The sequence below is a fragment of the Saimiri boliviensis genome, chromosome 8 (assembly GCF_048565385.1).
Source record: "Saimiri boliviensis isolate mSaiBol1 chromosome 8, mSaiBol1.pri, whole genome shotgun sequence".
NCBI classification, from domain to species: domain Eukaryota; kingdom Metazoa; phylum Chordata; class Mammalia; order Primates; family Cebidae; genus Saimiri; species Saimiri boliviensis.
Window position 1 is genome coordinate 21937808 of NC_133456.1, and position 15181 is coordinate 21952988.

A 15181-nucleotide genomic window follows, 5' to 3' on the forward strand; every position below is an offset into this window, starting at 1 on the left:
GAGTAAGACTGTCTCAAAAAAAAAAAAAAAAAAAAAAAAAAAAGATTCACAGGCTGTATACTTTTCTTAAACCTCTGAGATCTGTTCCCTTCATCTACACTGGAATCTCACACAGCGTTAAATACATGTATAATTTACTGCTTAAGACTGCATATTTCAATATGTTCTATAAGGAACTTCCTAATGTCTAATGTCTTGGTCCTCTGCAACTTCTACCATAGGGAGAACTGCGAATCTCTGTGGTATTCATGAGAGAATCAGCAAAAGCTCAGCAAAAGAAAAAGAGGGCCTGGGGAGAAAAATAATTACTCTGGTTCCCACAGAAGAAAGTGAGGCTGAAACACAACGAAAGAAATACGCACATTTGAGAGTGAGAGGTTCTGAATCACTACAGCCCCATACAACCTGGGAGCCCATGGCAGCCTCTGCGCTCGACAGCCACAGGTGGAAGCAGGCCCCGTATCCCTGGCCTCACTTACTTGTCTCTCCACGGCCCTCTTCCTCTCCATTTCCTCCTTCCTTTTCTTTTTCAGTTCCTCAAACTGTTCTTTGGTCGGCAGTGACATCAAACCAAGCAACTTTTCCTGCAGAGAGTGACAGACAATTTTACACTTAAACCTTTTTAGGGAAAAAATGAACCTTAAGCTCTCTGATGAGAATCTGCTTAAGCTGAGCCACTCTGTTCTTGGAGAGTGACGTCATTTAAGATCAGCAGGAAAAGAGGGAACTCTTACATTGGGTGAGAGAGTCAACTTTCAAATGGGCCTGCGTTTTCCTCATGAAATGATCAACAGCAGATATCCCAGTTATTCACCTGGCTCCAGTGTTAGCTTCTCTATGAGGTCTTGTCCCTTCCCATCCTATTAACTTAGCAAACCTCAATTCTCTCCCACACTTCCCTGCTGTAAGTTTCTCCACAGCACTTCTGCCATCTTACATACTAGATATTTTAGTTGCTTATGGTCTCTCCCCTTCTCTACAACATAAGCTTTATGAGAAAAGGAAAGTTGGTCATTTTTGTTCACTACAGGACATTACCTGGTACATAGGAGGCACTGAACAAATGATTGCTGAATAGAGTCACTAATCAAAGTGAGGAAGGGCCTACCTCTCTGTACTACAGTGTTAGAAAACTGACCCAACAGGACTCTATCTATTAGATCTCTTTGTTGGCTGGTACAGTGGCTCAGGCCTGTAATCTCAACACTTTGGGAGGCTGAGGTAGGCAGACTGCTTGAGCTCAAAAGTTTGAGACCAGCCTGGGCAATGTGGTAAAACCCTATCTCTATTTAAAAAAAGAAAAAAAAACTTTGTTTTAATTAAAAAAAAAAAATAGACTTCTTTGTCAGGGAGCCCCAAAGGCAGTTAACTATGACTCTTTCAGAAGGGGCTTTCAGGGGTAGAAAGATACAATTCAGATCTAACCACCTAGGTTAGTCTGCCCTTAATCAGCTGTTTCTTCCCAGCTGATGGCTCAGGAAGAGTCCTGTAGGAGATTATCCTAAGGAAGAAATACTAAGTACCAGTATTACTACCCTGACAACACTTAACAGCAGCAAAAAATTAGTCTATCAAATGCCCAACTAAAGGAAAATGGTTAAAGAATGGCATAGACAGTCAATATGCACTATTGTAACTACTGTATATAAAAAATGCAAATGGGAAAAAAGATGAAAACATACCAGAATAATGAGTGATTGTAATGGGGACACAGGATTTAAAGTAGTTTTAGTTTTTTCTGAAATTCAGATTTTTCTCTAAATGTGGCATCATGCTTTCATAATTTCAAAAAATAATAAATGTATAAATAAGAAGTAAATAAGTCATTGCATGGATCTGCCTTCTGGGAAGGAAAGAGCAGGACAGGCCAAGCACGACATTTATGCCAACCAGGATGGCTTTACCTGCACAAAAAGTGTTGCTGAGTATCTGATCATTCTCTGCAGCCGCAAATTGCTTGGATGTGGTGGCGGGTCCTGGTTCAAGCCTAAGGTTAAGATCTTCTTACTGAATTGGAACAAATATATGAATGTAATGAGCACTGCCAGCTTCAGAAACAAGGACAAAAAGTGTAACATCAGGAGTTGCCAGGCTTTCATGCAAGGAAGGTGTGTAGAGATGGGTAAATGACTCCACCGAAGTTTCCTTGAAGGCAAAACCCATTTCTTACCCTTTGCTGTACTTAAGGCCTCAGCACAGGGTGCACAACAAACACTGTCATGGAAGGACTGACTACATATGCAGAGCCAGCTTCACAGGTGAGCGATCTAGGCAGCTGCACAAGGTCTGGCACTTAAAGTGCCCTGTGCTTGGTTTAATGCTCTGCTGTTAGGGTCTTTATTCTTAATAATTTTTGAACAAGGGACATGCATTTTCATTTTGTGCCAGGCCCTGCAAACTATGTAGCCTGTGCTGTATGTCTGGATGGACAAAGGCGCCTCATCTCATTCTCCCTCTGAGTTGCTGTATTTCTCATAACTCAAAGGGCTAATTTAACCCGAATGGCCAGTCCACAATTAAAAAGCAGCTGTGGACTTGAGCACAGACACAAAGAACGAACCTGAGTTTCTACCTTCACTCTACAACTTTTGCTATCTGTGACATGATTCCTCATCTTTGACACAGGATGTTAATCCCTACCTCACAGGGTAACTTCAACAGAATAAATGAGCCATTCTAGAGAAAACAACCAGTGACCGGCACATGATAGGTGTCAATAACCAGCTCGTTTTTAATAACAAACATTAGAAACCCCTAATGAAACAAAAGTCACTGAGATGCATTACGTGCTAGAGCTGGCCACTTTCTTGCCCTCCTCCTCACCCACTGCCCCATCACCAGAACTCTGAGTGAGTGCAGGTCTGCTTTCACCATCATTTCATTAGAACAGCATCTTCTCCATTCTACCAGTGGGCAGGATACCACTTAATGGACCTTACCTTAAAGCGTCTATTAGCTCATACACTTTCTGCACTTCCACTCGAAGATCACTGGCATGTTCCAAACTGTAGGTTGTCTCCCCAGCACTAAGGAGAAACCACAGAGACAAGTGATCTAAGTTTCATGGTGCAAATCGGACAGCGTAGCGTAGAAAGATGCTAAAGGTGGGCCGGGCGCGGTGGCTCAAGCCTGTCATCCCAGCACTTTGGGAGGTCGAGGCGGGTGGATCATGAGGTCGAGAGATCGAGACCATCCTGGTCAACATGGTGAAACCCCGTCTCTACTAAAAATACAAAAAAATTAGCTGGGCATGGTGGCGCATGCCTGTAATCCCAGCTACTCAGGAAGCTGAGGCAGGAGAATTGCCTGAACCCAGGAGGCGGAGGTTGCGGTGAGCCGAGATCGCGCCATTGCACTCCAGCCTGGGTAACAAGAGCGAAACTCCGTCTCAAAAAAAAAAAAAGATGCTAAAGGTGTAAGGCCTCACAAAAGCAGTTAATTCTCTAAAAGTGGCATTTCAGACTTTCGGATATAAAGCACTGCCCATCTCTTGAAATGAATGAATCAAGTGGAAATGACACTTCAATTTGCAGATACTACAGGGACAGACTCATACTGAGGCCTCCAGGGACTAGCCCTTATGCTCATCACTAAAACAAATGTGGCTGAATTTACTCTGGCCTACTTTCCCTAAACAATCCCACTACATCTAACAAGATATAAGAAGTGGTTTACTAAATGAGTTGGTTATACTACATTAAGAGCAGAAAGCGACTTGGCTTTTCTGGCTCAAAAGTACCCAAGAAGGTTTGAGACTGGCCTATCCAACATGATGAAACCCTGTCTCTACTAAAAATACAAAAATTAGCCAGGCATCGTGGTGGGCACCTGTAATCCCAGCTACTCAGGAGACTGAGGCAGCAGAATCGCCTGAACTGGGAGGCGGAGGTTGCAGTGAGCTGAGGTTGCACCCTTGCATTCCAGCCTGGGCGACAGAGCAAAACTCTGTCTCAAAAAATGTGTGTGTATATACACACACACACACACACACACACACACACACACACACACGGTTTTGTTTTAAACAAAGCACATCTACTGATACATGCATCACTTTAGATGTACAGGTAGGCAATAAAGGTTTGTTTTTCTCTGAGACAGGAGTCTCACTGTGTCGCCAGGCTGGAGTGCAGTGGCGCCATCCCAGCTCACTGCAACTTCTGTTTTCTGGTTTCAAGCAATTCTACTGCCCCAGCCACCCAGGTAGCTGGGACTACAGGCACGTACCACCACATCTGGCTAATTTTTTGTATTTTTAGTAGACATGGGGTTTCACCATGTTCGCCAGCATGGTCTCAATCTCTTGACCTTGTGATCCACCCGCCTCGGCCTCCCAAAGTTCTGGGATTACAGGCGTGAGCCACCATGCCCGGCCGGCAACACAGGTTTGAGGCAAAGACAGAAAACTCTGAAATTAATAACACTGGAGACCATAATTATTCTTTTCCTACAGGTTGGAAAAACACTCCTGGGATCTGAATCTAGTAGTTAGCACTTCAACTTCTAGGTCACAAACACTAAGCTTCAGAAAAAGCCATTCTCTTAAGCAGGGATCACCAAATTTTTTCCATAAGGGGCTGAATCATAAATGTTTTCAGCTTTGCAGGCCACATAGTCTCTTTTGCTGTTATTCAACTCTGTCATGGTGATGCAAAAGCAGCTACAAACAGTAATCAAACAAGGGCATGGCTATGTTCCAATAAAACTTTATGCAAACAGGTAGCAATAACGAGTGTTGGTAAGGCTATAAAGAAAGTAAAACCCTCTCGAGGCAGAAAGAAGTCTGCTTAAAAAAAAAAAAAAAAGAAAGAAAGTAAAACCCTCATACACTGCTGGTGGGAATGCAAAATGGTGCAGTCATTCTAGAAAACAATTTAGCAATTCCTCTACGGAATGTTACTCTATGGTAACATACAGTTACCATAAAACCCAGCAATTCCACTCCTAGGTACCTACCTAAGAGTAATGAAAACACGTCCACACAAAGAACATAAAAACTTGTATACAAATATTACAGGAGCATTATTCATAACAGCCAAAAGTAGAAAAAAACCCAAATGTCATCAACTGATGGATAAACAAAATGTGGTTAGTATCTACACAATGCATTCATACAGACAGAATGAAGTACTGATACATGCAACAACATGGATGAATCTTTAGAACATTACACTGTGTGAAAGAAGTCAGAGAAATTTTATATTATGATTCCATTTATATGAAATGTCAAAAAACAGACACATCCATAGAGACAGGAAGTAGATTAATATTGGCCAGGGAGATGGGGAAAGAATAGCAGCTGCTAATGGGTATGGGGTTTCCTATTGGAGTGATGAAAATGTTTAGAATTAAGACAGTGGTAATGGGCGCATAATTTTGTGAATACACTAAAAACCACCAAATTGTACACTTTAAAAGAGTAAAGTTTATGGTGTGTGAACTACATCTAGATTTTTAAAAAGAAGCAGATGTCAAGCTACATTTGGCCCATGGGCTGCAGTCTGCCAGCCGCTACTCTAAGGGAAACGCCTGCTTTAAGCCCTGGCACCTCAATGTGACACTGAAATGGGATCTACCCAGGCATGAGCATGAGACCCACTGCCCTTCCTCTGCTCCAACGAGATGCTGCATTCAGCAACAGTAGCTATTGTCTGAGGCCTTCCCAAACCTGCTTGGTCGGAATAGCCAAGGTCAACTCAATGTGGCTACCTTTTTACAAGCTCATGTGATGGTAATATGTACCCCATTAAAAGACAGACATGAAGATGATTCTCTTCATAACAGCCAAAAGTGGAAAAAAACCAATCTCAGCTGGTCTCAGAAAAAAAAACACAGTTAAAATTAAGATTTTCATTTTTGGCTAGTGGAGAATTGACCTAAAATGCCAGAAAACTCTCACCACTGGATTAGAAAAACATAGAGGAATAGCTTACTTTAATGATGCTGCCATCTTGATGTATTCTGGAGCTTTCTGGTCAACTTTCTCCATGCAGAGTCGTAATTTCTAAGAACAAAAACAAAGAGGTAAATGGTATGCTCAAGATTAGAAAAGCCTACCCAGAAGCTAGGCTCCATCAACGGAGATATATTTTAAATGTTTACTTTTCTATTAATTGTTGTTATCAATTTTCTGATTTATAGGCCTAGTTTCCAAGCAGAAAATCTTACAGGAAGGAAGGAAAGTGACAATGGAGCTTCTGACCAGACGTTTCGTTCTGTCACCCAGGCTGGAGTACAATGGCACGATCTCTGCTCTCACTGCAACCTCTACCTCCTGGGCTCAAGTGATTCTCATGCCTCAGCCTCCTGAGTAGCTGTAATTACAGGCACGCTGCCACCATGCCTGGCTAATTTTTCTATTTTCAGTAGAGATGAGGTTTTGCTATGTTGGCCAGGCTGGTCTGGAACTCCAGGCCTCAAGTGATCCACCTGCCTCCGCCTCCCAAAGTGCTGGGATTACAGGAGTGAGCCACGGTGTCCAGCCAGACATTTTCGAGAGGAGCAAGGCCTTATAGGGCACAAGCCAAGGTGTCTACCAAGACAAAAAGGAAATAGCTGCTACTTTCTTCCTCTGCCAAGTGATGCCAGGCAACAATGGGAAACCAGCACAAAGCACTGCCAGGGTTCACTTCAGAAGAGGAGGTGGTAAAAGCACAGTGGGTATTCAAAGAAATGAGATACCAGGTCTTGAACTCCACACAAAGGATGGAGAATAGCTCCATCTGCAACTCAATATGGGGCTTAATTAACACCATTTCTAATAGTCTGAGTATTTACATGGGGATTCCAGAAACACTGCCATTATGATCTGCAGAACTGCTAACAATGACTATTCAGTAGTCATCAGACAAAAATATACTCTTCCTCTGTTCAGAATGTTGCACAGCTGCTTCCTCAGACTGAGCTGATCTCTTCCCTGCATCTCTTACTGCCTCCCCACTCAGCTCACCTGGCTAGTTCTCCTCAGCTCACAGGTCTCAGCTGGCCATTAAGGGACCAAGCCAGTCTCACTCCCAGATATTCTTTGTACACTATTTCTTCTCAGAGTATATGCATCTAGTAGGGGGATTGTGGGATCACTGGTGGTAACAACAGCTGAGGCATTTGGACAAACTTAAAAGGGGGACACAGGCGGGTGGATCACGAGGTCGAGAGATCGAGACCATCCCGGTCAACATGGTGAAACCCCGTCTCTACTAAAAATACAAAAAATGAGCTGGGCATGGTGGTGCGTGCCTGTAATCCCACCTACTCAGGAGGCTGAGGCAGGAGAATTGCTTGAACCCAGGAGGCGGAGGTTGCGGTGAGCCGAGATCGCGCCATTGCACTCCAGCCTGGGTAACAAGAGCGAAACTCCGTCTCAAAAAAAAAAAAAAAAAAAAAGAGGGGGACACTTGGTAAACTGGTAAAGCCTGAAAACTTGTAAAGTTTCAGTAAAATGATAAAGCCTAAAAACTTGTAAAACTTTCTAAAACTTGTGAAGTCTAACACTCCCAAGTGAGTTTCCCGGGATTCTTCCGGCCCACTGTTAATGAACATCTCTAGCTTCTCGCCTCCCCACAGAACCTGTCCACACCACATGGCAACTGCCCTTCCTCCTCTTGCCTCTGGGCCACCAAAGCCTCCACCCTCCTGCTTTCAAGTGGCCAAGGAAGGGTGAGGGAATGAGTTTGTTGTAACACACCCAGGATGACTCTGTGACTCACACAGGGCCCTAGCTGGGAAATCATAACATAGCCCTTTAGCAGGAACTACAAATGATTCAAAGGAACAACTTCCCAAACCGTTCTCCAGAATGTGCAGGAGTGTACATGACAAAGAGCCAAATCTGCCTGCGAAATTAGACCCAAGACCAGACAGTGCATATCACCTCGTAGAGCTTCACGATGTCAGGTGTGTGTTCCTTCTCATCAATCTGCTGCTCTCTCTTGAGCAGCGTGTCCTTGCAGTGTGTACAACAGCGAATCCGGTCATCGTCCTTCTCATCCAGGACCGAGCTGACACTGTTCATGCTGCTGATGCTGCCTCGGCGGGAGCCATGGACACTATTGGGTGACTGGCTGGGGCTGGTGTGGGTGCTCAGGGACTCCTTGCTGGCACTGGTGAGCTTGTCTGTAACCACAACACCAACAGACAGCAATGACCCCCACAGCATCCAATTACCATACCCACGAACTTGAGGTGTCAGTCCACAGGTGTTTGATTTGGAAAGTAGTAAGATCAGTCTCCAGCTGTGAGCAAGTACTGCCCCTCTGCCTTCCTAGTGTCAGACTCTGGTGGGAAAGGACTCCAGTGCTGCCCCTCCAAATCCAAACAACCTGGCCTTTCCACCTGGCAGCCTCTTCCATTTGCCCTCTGCCTCCAACACAATGTATATTCTCCTGGGAGACTTTCCTCCACAGCCTTCTCCCTATTTACAAGCATCTGGCTCCTATTCTCTCTAAATGGCAGGTACTCTGGGAAAGCCTTCTCCAATTCCCTGAGGCAAAAACTATCCATCCTTCCCATCGGCTCCCACCACACTGCCCATTTTGGAGCACTTTCCACTTTTCTCCCTGTGTACAGTTACATATACACCCCACAGCTGCCCTAGGAAACCATGACTCTTTGCGGGTACAAACTGTGTCTTATTCACACTTGCACTCTTCACATATCCAGCAGGGCCACCCCACAGCAGCTGCCCAGTAAATGCTGGCTAAAGACCTCAAGGGAAGAAAGGTGAATAGTGTCCCAAAAAGGCAGCTTATAAAGTCATGTGAGAAAGGGAGTTGGTCTCAGGGAGAAAGGATCAAGGTAAAGTGACTAGTGTATGTAACAGTTGGACAGAAGCATCTGTTTTTGTTCCCACGTTATCCAGACACCCCATGGCCACCAGCATGCACAGCCAGCAGAACTCTCTAGTGTTGCAAATGTACCCCAAACTTCCCAGAAACCAATGAGATCATCTTCAGCAACTTCTAATCAGCTTGGTTGCAAAGTCCTAGAAGATCGAGTTCCGCCTAAATTTTGTCCTCCACACACACACCCTGCCAACTATTCTATTTGCTCATCTATTAATCTACCCTGGACTTTCCAGAATTCCATGCCTTTGCTCCTGCTCTTCACTCTACCTAAAATGCCTTCCTTCTCCATCTCTTTCACAATCCTATACATCTTTCAAGGTTCTTCTCGCCTAACACTTCCTAGCCCTAAGTATCCATGCTCTCATTGTCCCTGAGCCTACGGCACTCAGCATCTCTCATATTATGGTATTAATCTTTTCTATATGAAAGCGAGTTGTCTGTGACTTATCCTACAGGAAGGGACTATTCCACTGTTTATATTAAGACCTTCTTCTCAAAGTCATACCTGCCACTTCCAAGCAGAGCTGACAAACAGTTGGTCGGCCTCTCCTGAGTGCCTGACACAATCTCTTTCACAGTACATCTCTCCTTAGAAAGCAATTATTTATTTGTGAGTTTGTATCCACTGCTAGATGCTGGACTTCTTGGAAGAATGAACAATGCCTTATAGGCCAGAAATGGGCAAAAGATGACCTGTGAGCCAAATCCAGCCTGAAGGTTGTTTCTATATGGCTCTCAAATTAAATATAATTTCTATTCTATTCTATTCTATTCTGAGATGGGAGTCTCGCTCAGTCGCCCAGGCCGGAGTGCAGTGGCTCAATCTCAACTCACTGCAGCCTCTGCCTCCTGAGTTCAAGCAATTCTCTTGCCTCAGCCTCCCGAGTAGCTGGGGCTACAGGTGCATGCTACCAGGCCTGGATAATTTTTGTTTTTGTGGTTTTTTTTTTGAGATGAAGTTTCGCTTTTGTTGCCCAGGTTGTGATCTCGCCTCACTGCAACTTCTGCCTCCTGGGTTCAAGTGATTCTCCTGCCTCAGGCTCTCAAGTAGCTGGGATTACAGGCATGCGCCACCACGTCTGGCTAATTTTGTATTTTCAGTAGAGACAGGGTTTCTCCATGTTAGTGAGGCAGGTCTCAAACTCCTGACCTCAGATGATCTGCCTGCCTTGGCCTCTCCCAAAGTGCTGGGATTGCAGGCGTGAGCCACTGCGCCGAGCCTAATTTTTGTATTTTTATAGAGACAGGGTTTCACCATGTGGGCTAGGCTGGTCTTGAACTCCTAACCTCAAGTGATCCGCCTGCCTCAGCCTCCCAAAGTGCTGTGATTATAGGCATGAGCCACTGCACCCAGTCTAATGTTCACATTCTTAAAAGATAGTTTAAAGAAAGAAGAAATGTCACAGAAACCATATGTGGCTCACAAAGCCTAAATTTATTTACTATCTGATAGTTTACAAAGTTTGCCAACCCCTGTTATAGACCACTCTATCTCTGGCCCCTAGCATAGTACCTAGCCTGTAGTGGGCTTCACAGAATCAGCAATTGAATGAATGAAGATTCCAATGAACCATTAATTTAACAAAAAGGTTCCACAGTCCCAGTGGTGATTAGCAAATAAGCTAGGACCAAAAGAAGATGAGGGTCCAGGGCCCCACCTCCAGGTCACCTACTTGCCAAGGGAAGGCTGATGAGCTCCATACACTTCTTGCACATAATAGACCCGCAGAGGCGACAATGGTGGCGGCGGTTCCGGATGCTGAACTTATTCCCACAGTCTGGACAGAAAGGGACATCCTGGTCGTTGACCCAAGGCACCACAGACTTTTCTATTGCTTTGGGAAGAACAAACCAACAAAAAAGCCAGCCATTTTAAAGAGAGATTTGGTCAGGGAAAAAAGATAAAGGATAAGATGAATGAGAGCAAAGTTTTAAAGTTACCTCTAATCTTTGCAGACTCCGTATTTGTTCTGTCAAATGCAGTGAGCTGACCAGGAGAAAATAGTGCCAAGTGAAATTAACCAGGTGATGTATACATGCTCCACACTTCCCAATACATCGAGTAGGAATTAGCACATTTGGATTTCTCAAGTCTCATCTGTCATCCCCAACTCCACAAAATCACAAAAGCAATTTCACGTGGGACAGAATATTAGTTTTGCATCTAGAAGCCACCTCCCTTCCTGTGACCCACTTCTAATCTCTTTATTGTCAGTTACCCATTTTAGCAATAACCAGGGCTAGGCAAGGATGGGTAGGGGCAGCAATTGAAAGCAATGGAAAACTCTCCATTCTCCACAGTGCTCCTGGACCCTAAAACTGGCCACTTATTTCTGCCTTACAAAGTACACATAAAGAACTGTACTTGTGGTTGCTACTATGCCCAGCTCAAAATCCAGGTTACACACAACAAGTATATCTAGGATCAAAAAACACCAGTGAGACCTGGTCACTCCTTTGTTTGTGATCACACCCCACACTTCACTAGGTGATTGGGCCCAGGACACCCAAAAGAAGAATCTGAATGAAAAAAAGGTTTTGCCAGGCGCGGTGGCTCAAGCCTGTAATCCCAGCACTTTGGGAGGCCGAGGCGGGTGGATCACAAGGTCGAAAGATCGAGACCATCCTGGTCAACATGGGGAAACCCCGTCTCTACTAAAAATAAAATAAAACTAGCTGGGCATGGTGGCGCGTGCCTGTAATCCCAGCTACTTAGGAGGCTGAGGCAGGAGAATTACCTGAGACCAGGAGGCGGAGGTTGCGGTGAGCCGAGATCAGGCCATTGCACTCCAGCCTGGGTAACAAGAGCAAAACTCCGTCTCAAAAAAAAAAAAAAAAAAAAAAAAAAAAAGAAAAAAAGGTTTTCCAGCATCTGAGTGGGATTTATAGGTGGTGAAAGGGAAGCTGAGCATGTGGCAATTGTTAGCCTGGGCCATTCTCTTAAGGAAAGCTGGCCCAGGCTAGAACTGTCCACCAGGTCCTCTGCACCTCTCTAGAGAAGAGGTTTCTCTGGCAGCATCAGATGTATATGACATCTACAACACATGCTATAGAAATGTGATTATTTTTCCCCAGAAAATGTGTATTTTTAGAAAAAAATGTTTTAAGACTACAAAATTTACCTTCTCTAACCTGATTATTAATTTATTGACTTCCACAACATAGTGGTCAATTCTAGCAGCTCGGTGTTTTTTGAATTCAGAAAGATGGCTTCTCACAGCACCTAGAAGGAAGGAAGTGGGGAGACAAATGACTTACAATTTCTCTGAGGGAGCCTCTCTACCTTGCCGCTTATCCTCAATGAATTTCAAAAGCAGGCTGGTCAACATAGTGAGACTCAGTCTCTCTCAAAAAAATAAAAAAATTAGCCAAGGGTGGGCATGTACGCCTATAAGCCCAGCTCCTCGGGAGGCCAAAGCAGGAATATGGCTTGAGCCCAGGAGTTGGAGGCTTCAGTGAGCTATGATCCCACCAGTGTACTCCAGCCTGGGTGACAGAGTGAGACCAATCTCAGGAAAAACAAAAAAATTCAAAAGCAAGAAAAACTCTAAGATTTTATAGTCTTACCAAAAAATTCAAAAGCCAGGATAGCAAATGGAAGAAATCTGCTAAAATGTTAACTATGTCCTTTAGGCCACCAAATACCATATGAGAGACTTTATAGTAGGTAACAGCATGTACGCTGGAGTCAGCCTGTGCTCAAGTTTCAATTCTGCCACACGCTGTGTAACCCTGGACAAGTTACTTAACTTCTCTGTAACTCAAGAGTACTCAACTGTCAAATATAGTAATAATGGTATCTACTTCAGAGAGTTGTTACGATGATTAAATAAGTTAAAATTTATAAAGTCTTACCTGACTCTCATGCTAATGTTAAATAAACAGGGTGATAACATCATGGGCAATTTAACAATTTTTGAATTCTCTTATTGTTTTATACTTTGTAAATCTGATACAATATGGCTTTTCCTCAGGATAAAGACAATTCTGAAAATGGCCAAAAAAATGATAGATTCCCTTGTGGGAGCTAGTTAAGCTGATACCTTCCTCAGTCCAGCAGCCAAGACCTGGGACAAACATCTGCAACACAAATAGAACCTAACAGCTTACTGTCTGAGAATACCTGAAATATTTCCAGCTCAGTCTCACCTGATCCAGAAACATATTGCCCTCAAATATCCCAGCACTCAGTGCACGTCCTCATCCCAGTGATCACCTATTCATTTATAGATTGTACTATAACAGATTTTGTCACATGCGATGCTTTTTAAAAAAATTTTAATTGCCAAATAAAAATTGCATATATTCACCATGTACATGATTTTTTGAAATATTTATATACTAGGGAATGGCTAAACTAGCCAATTAACATATGCATTACATCATATACTTATCACTTTTTGTGGTGACAATACAAAATCTACTCTCACTGATTTTTTTTTTTTTTTTTTTTTTTTGAGACGGAGTTTGGCTCTTGTTACCCAGGCTGGAGTGCAATGGCACGATCTCGGCTCACCTTGGCTCACCGCAACCTCCGCCTCCTGGGTTCAGGCAATTCTCCTGCCTCAGCCTCCTGCGTAGCTGGGATTACAGGCACGCGCCACCATGCCCAGCTAATTTTTTGTATTTTTAGTAGAGACGGGGTTTCACCATGTTGACCAGGATGGTCTCGATCTCTTGACCTCGTGATCCACCCGCCTCAACCTCCCAAAGTGCTGGGATTACAGGCTTGAGCCACCGCGCCTGGCCTATTCTCACTGATTTTTAAGAATACAAGATTTTTTTTTTTGAGACGAGTCTCGCTCTGTCAGCAGGCTGGAGTGCAGTGGTGTGATCTTGGCTCACTGCAACCTCTGCTTCCCAGGTTCAAGCAATTATTCTGTCTCAGCCACCCAAGTAGCTGGGACTACAGGCATGTGCCACCATGCCCTGCTAATTTTTGTATTTTTAGTAGAAATGGGGCTTCACTATATTGGTCAGGCTGGTCCCAGAACTCCTGGCCTCAAGGGATCCATGCTCCTCGGCCTCCCAAAGTGCTGGGATTACAGGTGTGAGCCACTGCACCCAGCCCACAAGATATTTTTATTAACTGTAATCAGGCTGGGCATGGTGACTCACACCTGTAATCCCAGCACTTTTGGAGGCCGAGGAGCATGGATCACTTGAGGCCAGGAGTTCTGAGACCAGCCTGACCAATATAGTGAAGCTCCATCTCTACTAAAAATACAAAAATTAGCCAGGCGTGGTGGCACATGCCTGTAGTCCCAGCCACTCAGGAGGCTGAGGCACAAGAATTGAACCCGGAGGCAGAAGTTGCAGTGAGCCAAGATCACAGCAGTGAGCCAAGATTGCAGCAGTGCACAGCAGCCTGGGTGACAGAGGAAGACTGTCTCAGAAAAACAAACAAAAAACTATAAATCACCCCTTTAGCAACAGATCTCTTGACTTATTCCGCCCGACTGAAATTTTGTATCCTTTGACCAGCATCTCCACATGCTATACACCATTTATGTATTTATTTATTTCACAGAGTCTTGCTCTGTCACTGGAGTGCAGTAGTGCAATCTCTCGGCTCACTACAATCTCCGCCTCCTGGGTTCAAATGATTCTCATGCCTCAGCCTCCCAAGTAACTTGGATTATACGTATGTGCCACCATGCCTGGCTAATTTTTGTCTTTTTACTACAGACAGGGTCTCACCACATTGGCCAAACTGGTCTCAAACTCCTGGTCTCATGTGATCCACCTGCCTTGGCCTGCCAAACTACTGAGATTAAAGGTGAGCCACCGCACCCAGGCCCATACATGCCATACTCTTAACCATCCACATGTCTTTTCTTCCCTAACCATACTCTAACATCTAATTAAACTTCATTTTAGAATTCTTAGGGGTGACCATAAATGTTAACTGCTAAAATTTGCCATTCACTTGACCTTCTACAGTTTGTGACTATCTTCAGTTGCTGCAACTGGCAACTTAATCAGAAAATCACCCTAGTAATCTCACATTGGCAATCATGAAACAAGCTATCACAAATAAATATTAACTTATAAAATTTGCCATTCACTTGACCTTCTACAATTTGTGACTATCTTCAGCTGCTGCCACTGGCAACTTAATCAGAAAAACACCCTAGGAATTTCACACTGGCAATCATGAAACAAAGCTAACAAGAATTCATATGTCCAAAATTTCTCCTTCATGTTTTGAATTGGCTTTCATATAACATCTCATAATTACATATGTATAGTATTATTTTTAAAGCAATTTTCTCCTGCAATAATAAAAATGTTTCAATTCTCCGATACAGTAGCAAATAGCCCAAGTGGACACAGAG

At 43.9% G+C, this 15181-nt stretch overlaps 1 protein-coding gene across 7 annotated transcripts in view; it reads right to left on the reverse strand.

Annotated features, from left to right (window-relative positions):
* The window catches only part of RBSN (rabenosyn, RAB effector), a 30866-nt gene that overhangs the window by 5084 nt on the left and 10601 nt on the right, over nt 1–15181 (reverse strand). For 4 of the 7 annotated variants that reach the window (XM_074404112.1, XM_010336919.3, XM_074404110.1 and 1 more), the window contains 8 exons: nt 11966–12066; nt 10785–10830; nt 10517–10678; nt 7871–8112; nt 5934–6004; nt 2940–3026; nt 1905–2007; nt 480–584 (listed from right to left, as the gene is read on the reverse strand). In XM_074404112.1, the coding sequence (XP_074260213.1) occupies nt 480–584; nt 1905–2007; nt 2940–3026; nt 5934–6004; nt 7871–8112; nt 10517–10678; nt 10785–10830; nt 11966–12066 (917 nt within the window). The remainder of the gene's footprint in view (nt 1–479; nt 585–1904; nt 2008–2939; nt 3027–5933; nt 6005–7870; nt 8113–10516; nt 10679–10784; nt 10831–11965; nt 12067–15181) is intronic. The other 3 variants (XM_074404113.1, XM_074404114.1, XM_074404115.1) reach the window with 1 other exon arrangement.